The sequence below is a fragment of the Chenopodium album genome, chromosome 7 (genome assembly GCF_948465745.1).
Source record: "Chenopodium album chromosome 7, dcCheAlbu1.1, whole genome shotgun sequence".
Taxonomy (NCBI): Eukaryota; Viridiplantae; Streptophyta; class Magnoliopsida; order Caryophyllales; family Amaranthaceae; genus Chenopodium; species Chenopodium album.
The window spans coordinates 73238686-73262381 of record NC_137840.1 but is presented as its reverse complement, the minus strand read 5'-3'; the positions used below and the strand labels follow the sequence as shown (position 1 = coordinate 73262381).

Genomic DNA, 23696 nt, shown 5'->3' with positions numbered 1-23696 from the left:
CATTCCATATTCTCAATTGACCCAACAATAAACAAGAGCAAAGAAAAAGCAATCCAACACAACGAGGCATGATGGACCACTACCAGGTAGGGACTCTCATGCCCAATACCTGGGGGTATATTTGTCATTCAACATATATTGGATAGTAACTTCATTAATAGTTACCACATGAGTTGACAGTAATAAAAAGTAGTTTATCTCTCATACTTTTGGAAAAGATACCACCACTGTTATCAATCTGTCATTGCCGCTTTCATCCATTAACACCACCACCAAAACCAAAGAAAACACCATTATCATCATCATCTTCTTCATCAATTACATGATGGTTTAGATTATTGCACTGCCTTACTACCACCACTATCGGATGTCCAATAACAGTATACAAATCAATAGTAGTAGTATACAATCAACAATAACAGTTTATTAATTAACAATAACAGTACAAACTTAACCTAAACCAAGTTATAAAACGATAACATTTAAATCAAACCCATGAAATTCCCAAAAAAACAGAAAGCATATAAACCCAGATTCACAGATAAATAAAATAACTTTTTAGTTATACTAATCAGCCAATAACAATATACTAATAAAAATAACAGTATACTAATAAAAAATAACAATATAACAATTAACAATAACTGTGTAAAATCAATAATAGTTATGACTGCCAAATAATTTTCGTCGTCGACTTCAACCCCAAACATCCAAAGCTTAGATGAATAATCATCCTACCTGATTTTGTATATTATCTACAAAAGCTTGCAAATTCCATGGAAATAAATCAGAGCTTTGCGCTTAATTTCGTTCCACAAGGGAGCTCAACTTTCCCTCGAGATTTTCGATCAATAGCCACCATATTTGGAATCTCCTCCAGATCTCGGGTGAATAGCCACTAGCTATGATGCCATTTTTGAGAACTCCATCTAATCCTCTAGTGTTTTTTCATGGAGAAATGGTTTTCCCAACTATTTACCCCGATTAAGGTGGATTTCCAAATTTAGGTGGAAGTTCTAGCCAAATTCCCCTCTCTGAGCTACCTTCAGCTACACCACCGGCGCCGATCGACTGTTTTTTCACGGGAAGAGCAGCAACTAAATGGGGGAAAGTAACTTCTCTCTCCTCCTTTTTTTTTTACCCAACCCTTTTTCATTTTACCCCCAATTTTATTTTATCTTTTTTTTTTTAATTTGCAAATATTATTTTTTTATTAGGGTATTGGACAGGGGGGCCTATACCTAAGGGCAATAGTTTCTCCCAACACATAAAGGCCCAAAATCATCGCATGAAATTCAGACAGCAAACAAACAATGTTCTTCGTCATTTAGCAGCACACTTGGAAATACTTGCTTCTCATGCTCTATTTGGAGAAATTCAATGAAGATTTCAAAACCCTTTTTGCTAATATCTCTTTTGGTGCTGCTATCCTCGATAATTATAGCCTCAGTTTTCATTAAAACGCCTCAGAATTCCAAGGACATCATCACTATGACGGAAGAACAAGAAAATGGGGCATCAATTTTTAAACAATTTGGAGTGAAGATTGACAAGAACCCTCCTCAATCTAAGCTTGATGAACTTCAAGTCAACACTTGGTCCAAGTAATATTCAATTTCCTTTCTTTTGATTATCAAATTTATTGCCTTTTGCTTTTGTTTGTTTTGTTGATGGGGTAAAAATTTATTCTTCAATTTAGGGTTTTAATCAAAATATGGTTTTTTTGGCGATCAAGAAATTATCTTTATGTAGTAATTAGAATTATTAGTTTGCAGTTTTGATTGTAATGTATGAATGTATGATGTTCTGGTGAAATACATGAATATGTTTAACAATTACATTCAGTGTCACAGGGCATATTTTGTAATTAATTGGAAAATGTCCTAATTTTTTTTTAAGTAATATTTGTGAATTGATATGATTGTATAAACTATAATGCCATAAATGGATGCCTGAGCCCTGAGGGTAGACTAGTGGTTATTAAATAGCTTGTGTGTTTATGAGAAGATTAATCTGTATGTTGAAGGGTTTGTTCATTATACACTGAAATACTCCGATACTCGGACATGGGTATTACTAGGAGAGGATTTAAAGTATTGTGGTTGTGTAGCTGGGTAGGTATGGCCGGGTCTGTGATTAGTCGCAAGTTTCGATTATCTAGCCCAATTAACCGAAGCTTTGGGTGGTGGTGATTGTCTGACTATCTCAATGATTGAAGCATTACTGAAGACTATATGTCTGAAGCTTGTGTATTGTTGGCCACATTTCAGTGATTATTGAATGGGACTATCATAGCTTTATGTACATCTGAAACTATATTGCTCTACTCTTTATGGATAGTTGTTATCAACAAAGTCATCAACAGAGCTGCTAATCTTCAGTTGTAATTTACAAAAATTAAACTATTAAAGGTTATGGTGAGTTTTAGGGGACTACTTTGTGGGTTCCATGTTCCACCCTTAATCGCCTCCTTAGTTTAAGAGGCTAGGCAGGGTGCTATAAGAAATGATAAATAGCTAAATACATCTCAAAGACAAGGTTTGAATAAACTTGCCTGCTTTTGAATTTGAAAATGTGTGTAATATATTTTGTCTCAATGTACTGTTAGTCTGTTATAATTACATTAATATGCCTGAATTGAGATTACTTGCCAAATTGTTGAGATTGGGCAATAGCTTTTTGGGGTCTTGTATGAGACTCATTGATGAAGCTAAGCTTATGATTCAATGGCTTCAAGGCTTCAAGTGAAAATTTGATTTTGTTGGTGCCAAAGCTTGCTTGTTATGGCCATTGGGCCTTCTCTCCTTTACGTTGATAATTTGCCGAGAATCATCGTGCCTTCTAAGGTTGTAAACTTTGGATTGACCAGAACAAATACAGTTTAACATTGCGCTAAATACAGGCTTGAAGGCCTTGTAATGCTTCCCTTTGTCAGTTAATTTTAACTTAAACTGTAGCTGATACGATGAACTGGACAAGAATATGAACAGGACATGATAGAAGAGTTAAGAGTATCCTGTATTGCCCTTGATTGGCAGTAGCTTTCAATTGAACCAATTCCAATCCTACCAACAAGCCTTTTTTCCTTCCCTTTGTTCTCAAGACATCAAAAGCTGTGTTCATCATTCATTTTTTCGAGGAGAGATTCCTAAAATGTACAGCTGGTGCACACATGTTCTCTGGATGACAATTTTTTTTACACTGGTGCTTTGGTCCATGCATTTTTCCTTGCTAGCCGTTGCCCGTTGGGAGGTACACCGTACTACTCTGTCTAGTTCTTGTTTTTGTTGGCTTGTTGTAGTGTGCTTGGTGACTGTTTTTTGTAATAATCTTGGGGATGCTCTGGTACTTGAAAGACATTAAACACAAATGCTAATGACTAGCCTTTGCCGACTCACACATATATTCTTTGCATTAGAATATTAACTTGTCTACTTACACATATACTTGTCAAGTTGTGGATGAAATAGAAATATACTGGCATTGTGTAGCTTGTGAAATATGGATCAATGATTAAGAAAACTCTCAAGAATCTTTTGGCATATTTTGACTTTTTGAGTTTATGTAGGATAATTTTGGAATAATGACCCCAGACTTTTGACAGTTTTTACTCCAATCTCAGAGATCAACTAGGATTTCCTTGTAAAATCTGCATATGTTGTATATCTATCATATATACATTATTGTCTTGGATGTATTTATCAAGCTGATTTTCTTAAGGATATTGCCTTAATCTAACACAAATTGTGAATAGATGGAGCGGTCAGCCAATGAAAATTCCATGGACTTTTGAAGCGGAAGAGACAATGTACCTGCTGGAGGGTAAAGTGAAGGTTTTGGTTGATGAGCAGGAGGGATCTTTCGAAATTGGAGGTGGAGACTTGGTTGTATTTCCTAATGGAATGAAGATCACTTGGGAAGTACTTGAAGCTGTGACCAAGCATTATCACTTAAAAAAGTAATTGTAAGTACATATTCACGGCATTCCTAGATATGATCGTATTCATGTCTTATTTTCACTGATATATTACCCCTTGTATTCAACTTGTAAGTCATTACAGATATAGTTGTACATGATTTGAAGAGAGGCAAGTAGTCATTAAAAGTACTGTAACTTGTAAGGAGTGTTTAATGTTGGAGTGAAAGGGATTAAATGACTTCTTGGTGGTTGGCATTGACGACGATGATGCATGTTTTAAGGATAATGTATCTCATAAGAGTATAGACCCTTGTTATAATATACGTAGTATGTCCTAAAAAGACTTAAGAGGTACACAGAGTAAAGACCAAATACGGTCCCTAAACTTTGGTATAAGTTTGATTTAGGTCCCTCAACTTTCAAAAGTTTGATTTTGGTCCCTCCACCACCAATGACTCATCAATTGTGGTGGCTATAAGAATGAGTCAGCAAAGTTTAGGGACCTTGCTATTATTTAATTGCTGACTGTACCATAGTTTAGGGACTTCCAATGCTGACTGTACTAAAGTTTAGGGACTTTGGAATTTTTTAATGATTTTCGTGCTGATTATACAATTCATGTCACATATAAGAACAAATAAAAGGTACTTAAAAGTTTAGAGAGTTTGCAATTAATGTCTGAGGAATGTTTGCACAGCAAAAACAACTGAATTCCAAAATAGACTTCAAAAACTAGTCGTTACAAGTTAATACAATTTTGTGATGAAAAGTTCTCTTATGGGCTTCTAATTTCTAAAGGAATAAATGGAGCCTTCTGATTATATCACCTAAGTTAATACCCATTTTGGGGAAAAATGGCATAAAATCTTGCGTGGACCTGGTCCACAATAATGTTATTGTGGACCCGAGGTTTATACACACGCAAGTGACATTATATTGAACATAGTGACCCTTAATTTTGACATAGTAACCTTATTTTTAACATAGTAACCTTTATTAAAACTAGTATAACGTTTAATATTATTGTGAACTTAAAGTACAACGTTATGACCCTAATTTTAACATAGTGACCTTTATTATTCAAATTAACCAGTATATAAAATATTTCATTAAAAAAATTAACCTTTTATAGCATATATATTATCAAAATGACTTTTATTTCAACATAGAGACCTTTTTTCTATTATAGTGACCGTTTTTTTTTTTAATAAAACAACCATAGTTTCCCTAATGTTAGTGGTCCACAATAAATTAGTGTGAACCAGGTCTATTTAAGAATTTGTAGAAAAATGGATTGCCAAGATCCCTAAACTTTCACCAATATTAATAAAAAATGTCACGTCATATGGGCAAGGTCCCTAAACTTTTCCCTTCATTTGACAACTCAGCAATTTTGTCCTTAAACTTTGTCTAGTCATCAATTATTTTGCCGGAATAAGTCTTCAGTGGTGGTGGAGGGACCAAAATCAGGCTTTTGAAAGTTGAGGGACCTAAATTAAACTTATACCAAAGTTAAGAGACCGTATTTTTACTCGAGGTACACAAGTAGTACATAAAGAAAAGGCAACATCAGCAAATATAAGGTGTGGTCCTGAAATTGGCTAAATGTTACGAGTATTTAGGATTTTGCTTCCCATAATTGTTGACAAGACAATAGGACATATGCCTGACGTGCACAATATAACATGGTCTCAAAAAGATGATTGGGAGCATTTTTTATTTATTTTTATTTTTTTGACAACAAGATAAATTGAAATTGAGTGTGTATGAACAATAAGTATAAAGTATAAACCCAAAAGAGACAAAGAATAACATTACAAAGAGAAAGAAGCTATGAATTTAATCATGAAACTTGCATGAGTAAGGCAAACCTTTAACAAAGGATAAAGGGTTTTCACGTGTATCAGGTCTAATAAGTTAAGGTAACATATTATTAGCTTTTCTTAAGTGAAAATTAGGTGTATGAAATGCACCCTAAGTTATAGCCTCTATTCTCCCCGCCTATAGATTAAGTTTGATAAATTTAGGTTAGATGAGATAAGTGAAGTTCATGATTACTTTAATTGTAAATTGAACTTGGATGATCCTTATTAATCATTATCTAAATTTATTTTTCAAACCTATCCAACCTTATTATGAAAAACGTAATATTACATAAAGAAAATTAAGATGAATACAACAAAATTCATAGGACTCTGGTAAAAAGTGATTGTGTAAATAGTGTAAAACTCAACATAGTGCAATATTTGTAGACTGGAAAAAAAATATATGAGCGAAGGGTACCATTTTCACTTTCACCCCCTCCTCGATCCTCATCATACTTATGTCTTTGTCTATTTTCATGAAAGCAAAGCCAACAGTCTTAACACAACAGCAGCTATACATTAACATTTAGCAGTGCAATCAATAAATATAATGTTGCCCCCACTTTTAAAAATTATCATAAGTATCACACCACATATTCACATTTGACAGCTTAGAATGCTAAGACCATGACTCACTCTTTATCAGTCACCAACCAAAATAGTAGTAGTCTCCAACAAGGGTCCCCTTTTTTATCCTAAAGAAATCTTCACTCTTGTAGCTTAGGTTTTCCTTTGCTTTGTTCTTTTCTCAATTGTATATTGTATGATTGTATTATGGCAGGTCAAGGTTTAAAGCTAGTTCGATAAAACTAAGAGGTTATTTGGTTGACATAGAAAAAATGAGGTTCGAATTTAGTTAGTGAATGAAAGAAGATGGTGTTATTTGATCGACAAAAACATGATAAGCCAAAAACCAATAAAGTCAAACCATTTATCGAACATAGTCTTTATTGTATACAAATCATACTTTGAATTAGTAATGATTTTGAATAAGACGTTAGAAGTTACTCAAAATGTTATTGTCGAAAAATCGCGTGTAATAAATTTGCTAGTTTAGCAATACAACTGACTAGAAAATCAAACGATACCATAAAAGCATTTGGTGGGCATTAAGATATCACAATCGAAATGTGATTGCTTATTTCTAGAAAAGAAAGAAACACAGGAGGAAAAGTGGCTTTGAGTACATATATAAGTAGTCAGAGTCACAGAGATATTTCTACATAAGCAATTAAAACTTGCTTAATCAATTAAGATAGCATCTCATTGTGTTTGTTGGATTGAGTCCATCAGAAGTCCTTTATAGCAGCTTCCTTAATTTAATCTAACATGACATTTCGCCCGAAAGAAGAACATTCACATTCAAAGATTGACCAGAGATGAAAAGTCAGCAGATAAAAAATGAGGTTACTCAACCCTGTGAAAGCAAGTGAAATCGGAAAGTTAAATTCTTGCTTCCCGGCGAAGATATGCCAGTGTTTCAGTCAATCAAAAAACCCAGTTTTCTACATTCGCTGTAGATTTAAGCCAACCAAACAGCCACTAAAAACTTAAACCAGAAAATTAAAATCTTGAGAACAATACCATAAACACGAAAGCAGCGACTACATGTGCTGCAAGCCTGTAAGGGCTGTAACCATACTTGGCGCCGTTGGATCTGGTAACCACTATCTCCTTATTAAAGAATAAGCAGCATCTCCACAAAATCAGAAGATGGTTATAGTAACAAATCCAAAGTTTAAATCCACATTTCCCAAAACATCACCACAAGAAATTGGAGTAAACAAATTCCATAGCTCGAAATCCATTATATATATATGCACCGATACTACCTCGTATCCAGAATTGTCTCATTTACTATAGTAGAATAATTCTAAATCCTTGATCAGAGTCAATCCATCTAGGCCAACATTTTGGATCTTAAATCTCAATTTAGGAGCTCCATAGATTCTCTCTGTGATCTCCTTGAATTCAGGATCATACTTGAGAGTAGCATCTTTCAGAACTATGGGTGAACATATTTGCTACAAAAGGTAATACAAACATTTTCTGCAGCAGAAAACTGGCAGAGGACCCTTACAGGTCCAGAGTTCCTTCTATTACAGAGTAAAAACATCGAAAGCTAAATCGACAACCATGGACCTTCCCAACAAAAGACTTGACATGTTATTAGTGACAAAATGCACAAACTAAAACAGCAGTTCTCTAAATTCTTGAGAGAGGATACATAGGAAGCCTTTGCTCAGTAACACAACTGAACAAGAAATTTCCATCCAAAGCCGAGCAAAATATTAGGCCAATAAGTATAATATGATTATCAATGAAATCTTTGCGAGAAGAAAGCAAAAGAAGAACACATAAGAAGGCACCATGTCCTAGTTTTATTGAAATTGCATTGCAATACTACGTGTCCACGAATTGGAATAAGTTCTATTAATGATGAATTCTACATTTGCTGAAACTACAACGAATTACAATCTCAAGAGTAAAAATGAGAAAAGCAAAAAAGATGGTTCTTGTACAGCTTATAATGCCCTAACAATGTTCTGTAACCCCAAAACTTCCTCCACCAAGTGGGGAAGCAAGTATTCTCTCATATTAAGGCATCGTTAAGATTACACAGACAGGACATAATCGGAGCAGCAATGAGTAAACAAACCTCGAAAAAACAATCATAAGAAGAATCAATGAACAAGAATTTAGCATAATCCTACCGTGGAAGTGTGGAACATCGAATAATTTAAGCAACACCAAGACTCATCACACAGCACTCTTCTTCCCTCCTGGTTTATAGTAATTGAGGTACCATCTAACGAACTTCTTCAACCCGGTCTGCAGATCCGTTGTAGGCTTATACCCAAGCTCCCTCTGAGCATAGCTAATATTAGCATGTGTATACTGCACATCACCATTCCTAGGCAATTTCATCACCATCCTCTTCGCCTTCACCTTCAACAGCCTCTCCAATATCGAAACAAGATCAGAAACAGGAACAGGCGACGTATTCCCCAAATTAAACACTCTCAATTGAGCAGCACCACTCTTCTTACCCCCACTACCAGTACTCTTCTCAGCAGTATCCAATGCTCCTAAACACCCCTTCACAATATCATCAATATAGGTAAAATCCCTAGCCACTGTCCCATGATTTGCTGCCTCGAAAATCGGTATCGATTTCCCCTTCAATATGTCCTTAGTAAAGAAAAAATATGCCATATCTGGTCTACCCCAAGGCCCATATACAGTAAAGAACCTCAACCCAGTTAAAGACAGTCCATATATATGATTATAAGTATGAGCAATTTCTTCCCCAGCTTTCTTAGTTGCAGCATACAAACTAGCAGGTTGATCTGTCCTATCTTTTTCAGAAAATGGTACTTTTGTATTCAATCCATAAACAGAACTAGATGATGCCCAAACAATAGCAGGTTGTGGATTTGCAGATTTACAAATTTCTAACAAACTAACAAATCCAGCAATATTACTATGAACATATGAACCAGGATTTTGCATTGCATACCTAACTCCTGCTTGTGCTGCTAAATGCATTACATGAGTAAAAGCCACTACCTCAAACAACTTCTTCAAAAGTGCTTGATCATTAATGTCTCCTTCAACAATGAACACCCCGCTTCGCTCAAGCAGAGCCTGCCTCGCTCGCTTGAGCGAAGGATCATAGTAATCGTTGAAATTGTCAAAACCCAATACACCATCACCTCGCCGCTTTAAGGCGGCCGAGACGTGGGTGCCAACGAACCCAGCAGCTCCGGTCACAAGCACGGAAAACCCATTAGATGCACGAACTTTAGCCGAGTTTCGAACCCGCTTCTCCCATGATGGACCGCCCCAGGAGAAGGTCCGGAGGGAGCGGCGGGTTGTGTCTCCAATGGTGGATGAAGATGAAGATGGAGAAGAAGAAGATGATGATCTGAAGAAGAACATTAGAATTAAACCCAGAAAAATGAAGGACCAAAATGTGAGTTTTACAAGAGGAGTTGAATGCCATCTTAAACGATGATGATGATGATGAATGTAGGATGATTTATCCATCTTGAATTTTCCTGGCGTTGATGGGTTGTTATCTAAATGAGGCATTTTCTACATTCAAAATCAAAACCACACCAACCCCCAAAAAAAATTAAAACAAAAAAAAAAAAAGAGATAGTTTTTTGTTTTTTCCTCTCTTCTTTTCTTTGAACCAGCAACTATTTATTCAACAAAACCCAGAAAAAATTATGCAAAAATGGGGAATAAAATTTATGGGTTTTTCTTGAAATTGAGTTTTGGAATCTGGGTTTTGCTCAAAATGTGGAATTTTCTTTTTATTCAAGGGGAATAGATTGTTCAACAATGGAGATTTGTTTTTGTTTTTTTTTTTTTTTGGGTGTTTTTATTTTTCTCTCTTGTTTCTCTCTCAAAGTGAGCAGGATATGGAGTTTGTAGATAAGGGATGGAAAAAAGGAGGAGGAATCTTCAGGTTTCTTGGAGATGTTATAGTTGTTGTTGTTGATGGTAACAGAGAGAAAACAAGAGAAAAAGGCCTTTTTTGAGGGTGGAGTTTCAGAGAGGCAAAGGTGGGAGAGATTTGATTTTTGATTATGGAGGAGAGAGAAACAAGAGGATCAATTATTAATATTTTAAAAATTAATAAAAAAAATAAATATTTTTTTGTTAGGGAAAATGGGCAAATGGGGGTGATTAAAAAGAATAAATCAATCAATTGGAAGCAACTAAATAGGAGGAGATCTATAATAAAGAGTCAAAAGACAGTAAAAAAAAATGACAATGGTAAAAAAAAAGTTTGGTATGAGTGATTGTTAAATTTAAGTCATACTACCTTCCTTTTTGGTGATTATAGTAGTACTATGAACTTGGAGTTTATGGTTAAAAGAAAGAGGAATTTTTATTTAATGCTTGTTGGGTTTGCTAAATTTAACAAACTCAAATCACAAGAAAGTCAAAACTTTAAGTGAGATTAGAAAATACATTAATTAATTAATAATAATAAATGAACATAAGTATTAGGAAGTAATTTGATTGGTCATAGTGCCTAAAATTTAGACATTCTATTAAATTATACTCCAATCTATTTTTAAGCAATTAAGAGTGAGAGGTTAAGATTTTAAATGATTTTAGATCTTTGAGATTTGTTGTGGGCGGGAGGGGATGAGATTTGGTGCTAATTTTGGATTATTTTTCCAAGTTTATTCAATGAGTTAATTATTGGGGTAAAGATTGCCAATAATATGCTTCAAAATGAAAAAAAAACCAAATAATATGGACGGTTTAAAATTAAAATATTTCATGATATATCTATTTGGTTGAAATTTACGAATCATTTGAATTTGTTTTCTATACTGAATTAATAGTTTATTAGCTGAAACACTCGATCAAATTTGGACATGTCAAATAATTCGTGTACTACATAAATAATACAAAGTAAAATCTTTATTAGAAGGCCCAATTATAGATGGATAAATGAAATCTCATACTTCATTAACTTCAAATTATCAAATTTCAATTTGAGGATTGTTTGAGACATAAGTATAATTAAAGGGTGATGTTATAGCTTACGCTCAAAATCTTAATTGGTTGTAACCTGCCTACAACAATATAGTTATTGAAAGTTTTGAACACAATCGAGATTAATTTGAACATATAATTGTTTGCAAGTTTAGATTGACTTTTTTCACACTGGTAATTGTATGTAATTAATGATAGAATCGTGAAAGAACTAAATTGAATATGATTTAATAAATGTGAATTCCTTAAATTATTACGGAGTACTATTTTTATTTTTACATTCAATAGATGTTCTTCGAGAAATTTCTAGTGTTGTAACAAATAGAAATAATTTTAACCATAAAATCATAAGGCAACACCTAGTATGAGCTTAGTTTATTATTTATATGCTACTTCAAATTGAGTAGGGTCAAATACGATAAAATAAATGAGTTGAATTAAGAACAAATATCTTGTGTTGATAAGCACATGAGAAAACTTTACGTTAAAGTAAAATAAACAAGTTACAATTTATAAGTAAATCAAATTACATAAATACAAGTCTACAATCATAAATTTGCAAAGTATATACTTAATATTACCTCCAATTTTTGGCAAAAATATGAGCAACATTACTTAATAGAATGAATTTCATAGCTATATGCTTAGATCTTATAACTCAACCTCGAACTCAACTTAGCCTGGCTAATAGCCTAACACCAACTTATACTCGATCATCTAACCCTATCTAGTGAAATGCAAGCTATTAAGTCAAGGATATTTGTTGCATCAAACACATATACATTAACACATACATATCCATTCATCTCACATCCAAGCAATCTCATGAAATGCATCATAGTCACACCACTGTTCACACAAACATGAAACATAGGGCCTAAATTAAGGGTGCGAAATGGGTTGATGTCTAGAATTAACAACACCACATGTCAAAATCCAAATTACAAATTAGTTAATGACCTTAGTTAGACACAACACCTATGTGTCTGTCGCCGGTCCAACAAAAAGGTACATATATCTTTACGCTGCATGCTCGCACGTATGACTTTTAATTTATAAATTGATAGACGTAAAACCTGTATAAAAGGCAATTAATGAATACGTAAGGATCAAATCCATTTTTCAAAATAAATTTTGGACTTTCTTCGATCCTCTTATAAATTTTCTGTGGGACTTATTTGTTTGTTAGTACGTGACTACGTATGAAGGAAGAGAATTAATGAAAAGGGGGACAGAAACATGTGAAGGTGAAATAAGGCCTCAATTTTGTGATATTGGGCAGACGTACATGCTACTAAAAACAAGCTTGATAAAGAGGCAATAATAGCATCTTTCCTCGGATATCTTGTATTCCAATCAATATTTACTTCTATGACTTAATTGACTTAGTTGAGTCTAGACTACATGTCTAAAGGTTCGAGATTTAGACAATAAAATGTGTATAATCTTATTAAGTAGTAGCAGTCTAACAAGGCGATAGAAATCAAATAAAAGTTTAAAAATTAACTGATCTTTAATTTATAAGGCATATTCAGTTACACCGACAAAATCTATAAACAATTAAGTTAATAATATAATCCGCATATTATGTAGTATTTACATTAATTAGATCTATATAATATTACCTCTAAACAAAATTTGCTGGAACAAATAAGGTATAAATCTTCAGCTTAAAGTTTCTCTAATAGGTAGATAAGTATAAAGGGAAAAAATTAAGTCATACAATAATTTACTCAAAACTTCATTCTCTATGACCCACATTCTCCCTTCTACACTCATAATCATAGAATTCACCTAATTGGTTGTTTTTGTTGTTTGAGTTAATGGTTATTTATGATTAATATTTCTGTTTGCTCAACATAAAAAAAAGTTTTAAGCTTTTGCAAGTATTTTCTTTTGAGCAATCATATCATTGAAATATCCGATAAATTCTCTATATTGAGAAATGTAATAATATATGGCAAAATATAAGAAGACGATTAATATATTACAAAATATTGAGCTCATATTTTAATGTATATTAATTTTAGGTAATTAGGTTTAAGACATTGACTGAATAACAAATATCGAAATCAATGTTGACCTAGACACGTAATTATAGTAGTGGCGAACTAGTGATAAGATGGTGCACGAGTTATTAATAAGATAAGTAGAGTTTTATTGAAATGAGAAGTGTTCGTAGGAGAAGCAAGTAGCTCTTCAAATTAAGAAAATGCTTATTAATATTATAAGCAAAAATTAGAGTGAAAGTGTGTAGTGTTGAGTAATAAATTGGAAAAAGTGAATCACAGTCCAAATTATATTAAAAAAAATAAGATAGTGTTAGGAACCGCAAAGAACATGATGGCCAGACTACAAAGAAAGAAAGACCATAAAACAAACACAAACATGTTTACCTTCCACCTTTCCTTTTCTTTGCTTTTTAATAATCACTTTGTCACATGCTACAATTTTTGGCGGTGATCAGCTATTAACTCACTTTCTTTTCTTTTAATCAATCATTTGACCTGATTGTGGTTGGTCTCCCATTTGTAATTTGGGCCCCATGTACGTAAATATATACTCGTATCACATAATAACCTCTTAGGGTCTGTTCTGATTAATTGAATTGAATTTATTGGTATGAGAGAAGGAAATTAAGAGCTAAACTGAACTGAGCTGAACTGAATTGAAAATAAGTTGAAGAGAATAGACCCTTAATCCCTCCGTCTTATTAAGATTGTTCCATCTTTATTGTTCATATGTATTAAAAGTCGTGTTCAGCATACAAAGTAGAGAGGGAGTAACAACAATGTTAACTAAGAAGAAAGTGTGAGAATAGTTTATGAACCATCTATGTTTAATTGGGCAAGCTTGAAGGGATGGAGATAATTCTTTTCATTGAATAGTGTTCGAGTTTGATCTTTATCTATTGCAACCAAGCTAGATTAAAAGAAGCATGATCTACAAACAAACCCTAATCTTAATGTAATTTAATAAATTGGATACTTAAGGTTAGGGCTTTTCATTGGTCCAAGACCAGACTGAGCTGGGCCAAAGATCGAAAAATTGAACTTGAATAACTGAATACCGAACCGATTAAGCTAGGATCGAATCCGAACCGGGCCAAAAAAAAGTTCCAAAACCTGGATCGGGACGAATTGGACTGATTTTAGAATTTGTATAAAAAAATTACCTAAATAAGTTTTAAATAATTTATGAAAAATTCGGAAAAAAATAAAGGAAAAACAATATTTTAACGTCTTTTTTGTATGTTTAGTACAAAAAACTCATACAACTAAAAGGTTGTTAAGGATAATCTTAATCATTATGGAGTATTAAAGATTTTATGCAATTTAAGCAAAAAATCGGTCAAATCCAAGACCGGTTTTCATAGAATTTGGACCTGATCGGGGAAAAAAAATTTCTCAACCCAGAAATCGGACCGCTTAATTTGGTCCGGTTCGGTACGTGGTAGGTTTGGACCGATCTGATCCATTTTTCGGTCCGGACCAATTTTTGAACACCCCTACTTAAGGTTATACACCATATTACATATATTGACTATATTCTTATATAAATCACGAGATGAGCAAAGTGACTATGTATCTAAAGATAGATAACATCCGAGTGTAAAATGTTAGAAAGGTTATAGTTTTACTTTATATTTTCTTTTGTAACCTGCCATTTTTCTGACATGTCAGATTGTCAGTTACTATAACATCCAACCCCCACAAATAAAGAAATCACCGACCACCGCCAAAAATCAATAATAAAAACACTAATAATAAGAATATTGGTTACTCATGTTGGAAAGAAGTGAAGATGGTGAACAATTTGAAACAACAGTATGGAACTCACATTACCAAAATATGGTGTCAAAACTCTGCAGTTATTGCTGTAGAGTTCAGACCCCAATACTAGTTTCTAAATCACATTCTCATAGTTCATCTTTTCAAGAATATTATTTCTAACTGGCCTGATACAAAATTAATACACTGTATAAACTAAAATCTTACAAACATGATACAAAGAATGCGGCGAAAGCTGAAGCTGAAAGCATTTTAATCTTGATTCAAATTTGAGTGAGGCGAATGCTCTAGATAACCAATATATGGCAACTCAGTGCTTGGCAAACCTTTCCAAAACGTCAAAGTAGTCTGGGAAGGTTTTGCGAGTGCACCCTGGGTCGTTGATGGTGACAGGAACATCAGCACAGGCAGCAAGAGAGAATGCCATGGCCATTCGGTGATCATCATATGTGTCAATGGCTGTCACGTTTAGTTTCTCAGGTGGAGTGATCACACAGTAATCAGGTCCTTCCTCAACGGTTGCCCCAAGCTGAAAATTATGTAAGTGAACCGAATGAGCACCAATTTATGTCAAATGCAGTTTTCAACCATGTTTAAAACCTACAAGAAAGTGTAGTATCCAACAGTGCTAACCTTTCTGAGTTCTGTGCAAATGGCAATCATCCGTTCTGTTTCCTTCACTCTCCAGCTAGCAACTGTTCAATCACATAACAAATATCACGGCCTATCTTGTACACATCATACATGCTAAAGGAAGTATAGACCACAAAGGGTTTCCGTCACCAATAAAACCAAATCACGCTTGGTCCCATCACCAAAATAAATAAATAAATAAATACCACTGAATGGTGAATTTGTGCACATGTGTAAAAATCAGATAGTATACCTTAAACTACAGACTATATTGACCTATTTCATACACTACACATGACTGATATGAGTACTAAAATAAAACAAAACATTTTGAAGAAGTCTCCAGTCGAGACAGTGCAATTACATCATGAAAATTACATTTTGGTTCGTGTGTGTGGTGTATCAGCCCCTATACATGCAGTAGGTGTTTCAGTTTAAGTCTTCTGATCTGTTCCTTGAATACTTTTACAGAGTACCAGCTAAGTTATCTAATATCTCCAATCATAGTAATACTTGCGGAGCACTAATATTATAAAAAGATAAGTCATTTCATCACACATTTTTTGAATCATAATTTCTGAGGCACTTGGCTAATTAAGTTTGGTAGTGAGAAACTCAATGCCACACAAGTGGTCCCTCACTCCTTAATTGTACCAGAAGATGCCGCATATAGCTCTTGGGAACAACAGAAATCACAACTTCCAATCATGGGGCAGTGACAACTTAACCACCATCAGAGAAAACAAAAAACAAGTTGGTTGTTGTTTACACTTTCCAAAAACAAGACAAATCCAAATTCTCATTAGCCTGACAAACTAATTGTCATTATCAATTATTAATCAAGGTCCGTGTGCAAATATTTAAGTGTCATCAAGTACCAAGGAATCTACAAATGGCATTAGAAGAGAGCCAAATTCACAGAATGAAGTTGAGCATACCGTCTCTGATGGCAGTGGGCCCATCTGCATACAGGGCAACAACAGCCAGAGTCATTGCGACATCTGGCATTTTGTTCATGTTGACATCAACGGCGCGCAAGTGTTTTCTTCCAGATGAATCCCTGGGCGGTCCAGTTACAGTGACACTGTTCTCTGTCCAGGTAACCTTGCAACCCATTTTCTCAAGAACTTCAGCAAATTTTACATCACCCTGTGTAAAGGTGATAGGACAAGTAAGATGCTAATCAACAAGAGAGTACTGGATACAAACAAAACACATAGATGAGGTATATGGCTATACAAAATTATATTAAGAAATCCTGATCAATTAAACTAGCAAAAATTGCTTATTGAGCTGCAATTGGAAAGAGTTAATAGAGTCATAAACTAAAATTAAAGAATATAAAGTCCATGATCTTTTCTTTTTTATAGCCTCTCATCTTGAACTTATTGTTACATTTATCAAATTTGGAGTGTCAAACAGCCATGCTTTTGGCAAGAATTTTGTATAAAAAAGAATATTTTAGAGCTATGCTGAGAGCTCCAAAAAGGGCGAAGTAATTTTGTGAAAGGCTTTGAACATTACCTGTAAACTGCTTGTTCCACAACCCTCAACAGTCACAGTTCCACCAGTGACTGCAGCCCCTGCTAGGAAGTAACTAGCACTTGAAGCATCACCCTCGACATATGCATTTCCAGGAGATCTGAGGTAACATAATTCAATTTTAGTATACTGGTGGAGTGACTTTAAAAGATATAATAACAGAGATGAGACTTACTTGTACTTCTGACCACCTCGGATCAAGAACCTATCCCAGTTAGCACTATGCTCTACTGACACACCAAAACGTTCCATCAACTTAATTGTCATCTCCACATAAGGTACAGAAATCAATTTATCAATGATTTCAACTTCAACGTCTCCAAGACCTAAAGGTGTTGCCATAAGCAGCGCGGTCAAATATTGGCTACTAACTGATCCTGAGAGCTTGACCTGCACAGAATATGTTTTATAAAAAGGCATAAATTAAATTAAAAAATAGAGCTTTTCACATCACAAAACGAAATCCATAGCGATTAGCATTAAAAAAATATATATATAACTAAAAGGTACAGTGTGCAAAAGACCTCTGGAATAGGCTAACATACAATAACAAATCAGCATTTTAGTTAGGAATCTCTACTAAGCAAACTTCACAGCATTAATAAGCATCACATAACTCAAGATTTTCTCTAATTCTTGCAATAACTTTAAATTTATATGAAGCAACTAAAAACATGTGGAGCATTGCTAATTGCTGGAGTACCAGAATCACTAAAACCTCACAATGATAAGAAAACAATCACTGGAAAACTTCACGCTCAACCAAAAAGCAGTCAATGTTTTACGATCCGATTTGCTGCAAGGAACAATGTAATCATCAAAATCATCATCTAACTTTGCACTACTCATCCTTAGCTTAAATACAGTCATCACATTTGCCCATCACCCAAATTCAACTATCCAAAATATAAAAATCTGAGAAAAGGTATAAATTGAACTTTCTTTTGAGGACGATATAGAAGTATTAGCTACTAATTACATAAACCATATACCAGGATACTTTTTGAATCTCAAATACAGAGTAAATGATTTACATAAATAAACATAGGTAACATAATTACTAATCAATATCATACACACGTAACACCAGATACTTCAAGTGACCTAGACTGCTAGACATTAGGATACCAAATACTATTTGGATCTTAAAAGTAACTTATACAACTTCATCCACTCAGATAAGAGAAGATTTACCCTTTTCAGCTATTCTACTGTTGCTTACTGCCAGATTTACAGAATAAATACATTAGCCCATAAAGCATGTCTCCAGAAGAGCTTGCTATATTGGAAAATTATTAAATAGAAACCCAGAAACCCATCATCACCTCCACCCCAAAAAGCCATACATCCAAAAAATTGAAAGAAAAAGAAACAGAACAAGGCAGATTTATAAGTCAAGGAAGTACTGCTGAGAAATCAGCGAGTACAAAATCAACTCAGTTACTTTTTATCAATAAAATAAGTTTAAAAAGGATTTCTAAAAAGTGTCACTTACCTTTCCCCCAGGAAGGCCCCCATTAGCATTAACCCGGACAGGAGGACAATTTGTGCCAAGAAAACAGTCAACGTCGGCACCAAGTTGCTTCAGACCAGCTACCAAATCCCCAATGGGTCGCTCCCTCATTCTCGGCACTCCATCAAGTACATAACTGAAGAGACCATAAGGAGGAGGTATCAGAAATTAAAGCGTAGGGATATTAATGTCGATCTGCGGAAACCATTTATAAGAGCCAGCAGATTGCCTCCTACTTCACTAATTTATTTCATTCTTTAGTACTTTCATGCTCAACCCTGATCAATATATGTAAAATTATGGCATACTATAGCAATCTTGTTACTAATATAAAAGTCAAAACATATTCCTTAGCTCTACAGTTTACATCTAGTCAGTCAAGATGATTCTATGTTGTTTTTCCAAATTATAATACAACCAATCACATCAGAAAGCAACAGCCTTTTCTGCCTTCAGTGTTGTTCAGAGTTTGCTGAGCTGTTAAATCAACCAGATCCCTGGATAGTTCACAAATTTGACACTATCTGGACACATGTGGCTATAGAGCCCTATTAGGGGTGTGCTATATAATTGGATTACTTATAACTATGGCTCCCAAGTCCCAACACATACTCAAATGAGGAGGAACATCACCCTCCCCCCCCCCCCCTTCTTTTTTTCCTCCATACTAAGAAACAGTTTCCTAGTTAGAGAATAAAAAAGTAAATCAGCCAAGCAGCTGACAGAAAGATAAAGTTAGCAATGCATAAAAGAAATTATTACACATACCTAGACTTTCCTCCGGCAACAGCAACTGCGGCTGTCAATGGACGCATTGCTGTTCCTGCATTTCCAAGGAAAAGTTCAACTTCACCCCCTCCCTCTTTACCTGCAGGAAATAGACCACTACAACCCTCCACAATTGCCCTTTTGGCTGTCTTATCATCCTCCACATTTAGCCCAAGAGTTCTTAGAGCATCCAACATGTATCGAATATCATCACTATATAGCAAGTTGTCCAGCACTGTTGTCCCCTATAGCATAATTTTAGTTAGAATGCTGAGAATTTTGGGAAGTGAAAAGCAAGTTTGGGGCAAAATGAAAAAGGAATGGAGAAATAAACACAGCACATATGATGCAAATCAGAATAATAATAATAATAAGAGCAGATATTGCTGACTGATCTAGGAAGGAAAATGCTTTCTCAGAGCTTCACAGGGTGTATATGCTATGTTAGCATGTTAAGAATTTGAGATACAATGCAAAATAAGGTTGCTCCGGCATGGTCTGGGCTTCCCAATAGAAAGCGGTAAAAGTGTGAAATACTTCCTATTTTTTTCGTTTGCACTATGTGGAGTTTCATGGGTACACAACCTTGAATATCTTTTAATAAAAAATTATGAAATGTTGATATTTTGAAAGTATATATCAAGATGAATCTAACAAGACCCCACACGACTAGATTTTTCCTTGTGAATATTCATGAAATATAGTCAAAGGAGAGTGTAAATAGCATAGAAGTCCAAATGGAGCAAAGATTAAAGAATGGGGGAGATATAGATTATTGTTGCTAAAAGGGACAGGGATTCATGCGGCATTCATCCCAAAAGATGTTTGAATCCTCTATCACAATGAAAAGAATCACATGGGCAATATGTTCAAAGGGTGTGATTATGCTATATACATTGCAGCAAAGGCTGTAGATGTTAAGGTCTTTTGGTTTGGGGACAGGAGATTTAATGGCATACAGCATATTGGAAAGAGAGGTGTTAGTATATCAGCAGCTGCTGATTACGACACACGGGTCACAAATATACTGCAGTTTGAGATGTTTTATACCCATATTCCTATCGGTTAATGTTATTTCTTCCCTTATAAAAGGAAGATGGTTCTAAGTTGAAACAAAACTGCGAATCAAATACGCCAACACATAGCTCAATTTGTTACTCCTATCACCCCCAAACAAAATACACTAGAATTTGAGGCAAGAACAGGGCAAAATTTGAGGCAAAACTGAAACTTTTAATGCATAATGACCTGAAACAGTGATATATTATAGCATGAAATTTTTAAGTTTAAATCCTAGCATGAAATTGCCCAACCCTCCAGTACCCCTACCCTTAAAACAAGAAAAGGAGGCAAAATCCTTAATCATCTACTTCAAACAATACCAGTAATTTCATCCTCCATCATACTATCACACAATAAATTACCCAACATTTCCAGAATTACTCACAATTCGTTAATTATTTAAGAACACAAGCACCACATAATTTCTGACATATCCAACAAACAACCTAAAACTCGAACTCTCGCCATTTCAACAACATAAGAACTAAACGCATGAATTTCAGCTAGTGGCACACATTAAAGTATCAATTGACAAAGTTCTAACATGAAATTTTTTAATAAAAAAAATCAAAAATTAAATCATCAAATATACAAATTCACAAATAATAATAAATCAAATGATTGAAAACTACCTCAGCAAGGGCAGCTAAAAGAAGAATTCGATTGGATAAAGACTTAGACCCTGGCAATTGAACAGTGCCAGAGATCTCTTTAATGGGTTCCAACACAATTTCTGGGGCGCTTGAAGATTTCTCAGCAGCTGGAGCAACTGATGCACGAACCCTAAAAGCAACTGATGATTGCCCACCAACCCTTTCATTTCTGAAAGACTTTAGTTTTGGACAAAATCTTAAATTTGATCCAAATTTAACATTTTTCAATGATTTGGGCATGTGGGTTTTGGGCAAATTGGGGCAAAATTGGGCACCTTGAACACCATTGTTAATGGTTGTAGCTTGAGACATTGTTGTTTTCTATTAAATTTTCTTACTTTTTGTGTTTGATGGTTGAAATGTAGGTGGGTTTTAGCCTTTTTAGAGGAGAGAGAAAGATGGGATTAAGCACTTGAGGAAGACAAGAGGAGAGGAGGACTCACCAACCAAAAATTTTGGTGGCCAAAGAGAGGGGGGTTGGTGTAGTATAATGGAATGAAAAAATAATGTTGTTGGGGTTGAATATTGAAGTGGTTGGTGTAATAAAATAACTAAATTAAAAAAGAAGGGTAATGATCAATTGCTAAGAATGTTGAACTTTGAACATATGATTGTTATTATCACTCAAAGACTCAAAGTCATGGACTCTTTTGAATTAGGTTGTATAGATGTGAGTTTGTATATTTGATGATTTAATTGCATGGAAATGACATTAAAAATTTAGGACAATTTAACTCGATTAAAAATATGTATTTTTTTCTTTACTTTGCAAATTACGAGTACAAGAAAATAGAAAATTAGTTGTGTATGTATTTTTGTGTTGGCTTAAGAAAGTGTTGAATACTTGAATCGTATATCTTTATATATTTTTCCCTTGTGAGAAGGGCTTTCTAATGTTTAATTTTTCTTACCTTAAAAAAATAAATAAATAAATAAATAAATAAAAAATAAAAAAAAAAAGAAAGAAAGAAAGAAGGTGACATATAAGTAGTATACTTAATCAAATAAGAAAATGATTATTCGTATTTTTTTGAGAATTACTCCATACTTGTACAATATTTTTTTGGTGTTTAGAGAGCCACAAGGGCGGGGTAAGAATCAATCCCAAGATCTCTTGGAATCGGGAGAGAAGCTCTAACCACTTGAGCTATCCCTCACTCTCACTTATACAATATTTTGATTTGAAATATTTTACTATTTTTATAGACATTTTCTAAATGATACATATTGTTTTAGGATAATATTTGTCCTAGATTACGTACATATTTTGTATCCTTATCATACTAGATTAGGATTAGTCTTGTAAACGTTATACTCCGTATATAGTGCTAAATGATATTCACTCCAATATGAGGAGGTTTCTCGAAATCTAATACCGAGAAATTTTATATTGCTGATAACACTTAAATTTTTTTGTCTACCTTAATGTAATAATAGGAGAAAATTTACCTTTGACCTTTGGTTCAAATATAATGTATCATTGCATGTCAACCCATCATTATTCCACCAACCCCATTGCTTAGGAAGAATTTTGCAATGGCTTGCACTTTCTTTTTGCCAAATTGCATGGAAATGACATGAGAAATTTATGTCCAAAATTTACTTCGACGTTGCTATTGTAATTTGATGACCTATAAAGTTGTGATTATTTCTATAAATTTATAATTTTCAAAAATAAAAATATAAGATAATTAAAATGTGTCAATGAGAGAAAGAATATGATGCTTACGGTGGAATATGCCACACTTGTGTTAGCTACAATAATGAGTTTAGTTTTGTCAACAAACCAAGGAAGCACAAATGACAATTAGATTAGCATATATACCTACCCACCTTTTCAACTCTTTAACTTTGCTCATTTGTCGTTCTTAAGTTTGATCAATTGTGACAGCCTTATCTTTATCACTAATTCCATTCAAACACCACTATCCTTACCTACCTCCCATTGGCAGCTTAATTAGCTTTTATTGCAAGTATAAATTTGATTATGTTGGGTAAAATTATTAATTCTAAAGGACTATTAATCTTGTATATCTATCACGGAATTTAAATAATGCATTCAAGTGAATAATGCGCTTAAAACAAGGTACTGGTACGATATAATAATGGTTATATGGAGTACATCTAAAATCTAAGTCATTTTCACAATATCAAATTTTTAAGCAAAATCTGAGCTAGGGATTTTATGAACATGTGTTGGATCAATAAAACTCTATATAGAGCATGTAACCACTAATCACAAGTACACAGTAATAGATTGGGGGGGAGGGGGGCTATTGTTCCGAAACGACTGACACAGCTCGCACCATTTAGAAAACCATTTAAAGGCAATGGAATTAAACACTCGTAAACTCAACATGCCTAAACTGGATCGCTCGTTATGCTTTAGCAGTTCATCTTAAAGAACACTAAAGATGACGATGATAG

At 34.1% G+C, this 23696-nt stretch overlaps 2 protein-coding genes and 1 long non-coding RNA gene across 3 annotated transcripts; 1 reads left to right on the top strand and 2 right to left on the bottom strand.

Annotated features, from left to right (window-relative positions):
* The first annotated feature begins 1071 nt into the window (after nt 1-1071).
* On the top strand, nt 1072-4157 carry LOC145638471 (uncharacterized). Its single transcript, XR_014114661.1, has 2 exons — nt 1072-1604; nt 3755-4157. It is a non-coding gene; the product is annotated as an uncharacterized LOC145638471 (long non-coding RNA).
* Nucleotides 4158-8136: 3979 nt separating this feature from the next.
* On the bottom strand, nt 8137-10480 carry LOC145639493 (UDP-glucuronate 4-epimerase 3-like). The gene has a single exon (XM_081690749.1). The coding sequence runs from the start codon at nt 9877-9879 to the stop codon at nt 8545-8547; it is 1335 nt and encodes a 444-aa protein (XP_081546875.1). The 5' UTR covers nt 9880-10480; the 3' UTR covers nt 8137-8544.
* A 4642-nt stretch (nt 10481-15122) lies between these two features.
* LOC145639492 (3-phosphoshikimate 1-carboxyvinyltransferase 2) lies at nt 15123-21777 on the bottom strand. Its single transcript, XM_081690748.1, has 8 exons — nt 21249-21777; nt 19555-19799; nt 18769-18922; nt 17449-17663; nt 17256-17373; nt 16670-16880; nt 15732-15793; nt 15123-15627 (listed from the first exon to the last, which is right to left on the bottom strand). Exons 1-8 carry the CDS (start codon nt 21579-21581, stop codon nt 15409-15411), a joined length of 1557 nt encoding a protein of 518 aa, XP_081546874.1. The 5' UTR covers nt 21582-21777; the 3' UTR covers nt 15123-15408.
* Between the last annotated feature and the right edge of the window lie 1919 nt (nt 21778-23696).

Coding starts and splice junctions, on each gene's coding strand:
- LOC145639492 (XM_081690748.1), bottom strand. CDS start 21,581: ATGTCTCAAGCTACAACCATTAACAATGGTGTTCAAGGTGCCCAATTT. Junction 19,800..21,248: donor TTTTAGCTGCCCTTGCTGAG/GTAGTTTTCAAT, acceptor ATTATGCTATAG/GGGACAACAGTGCTGGACAA. Junction 17,664..18,768: donor GGGGCCTTCCTGGGGGAAAG/GTAAGTGACACT, acceptor TATTCTGTGCAG/GTCAAGCTCTCAGGATCAGT.
- LOC145639493 (XM_081690749.1), bottom strand. CDS start 9,879: ATGCCTCATTTAGATAACAACCCATCAACGCCAGGAAAATTCAAGATG.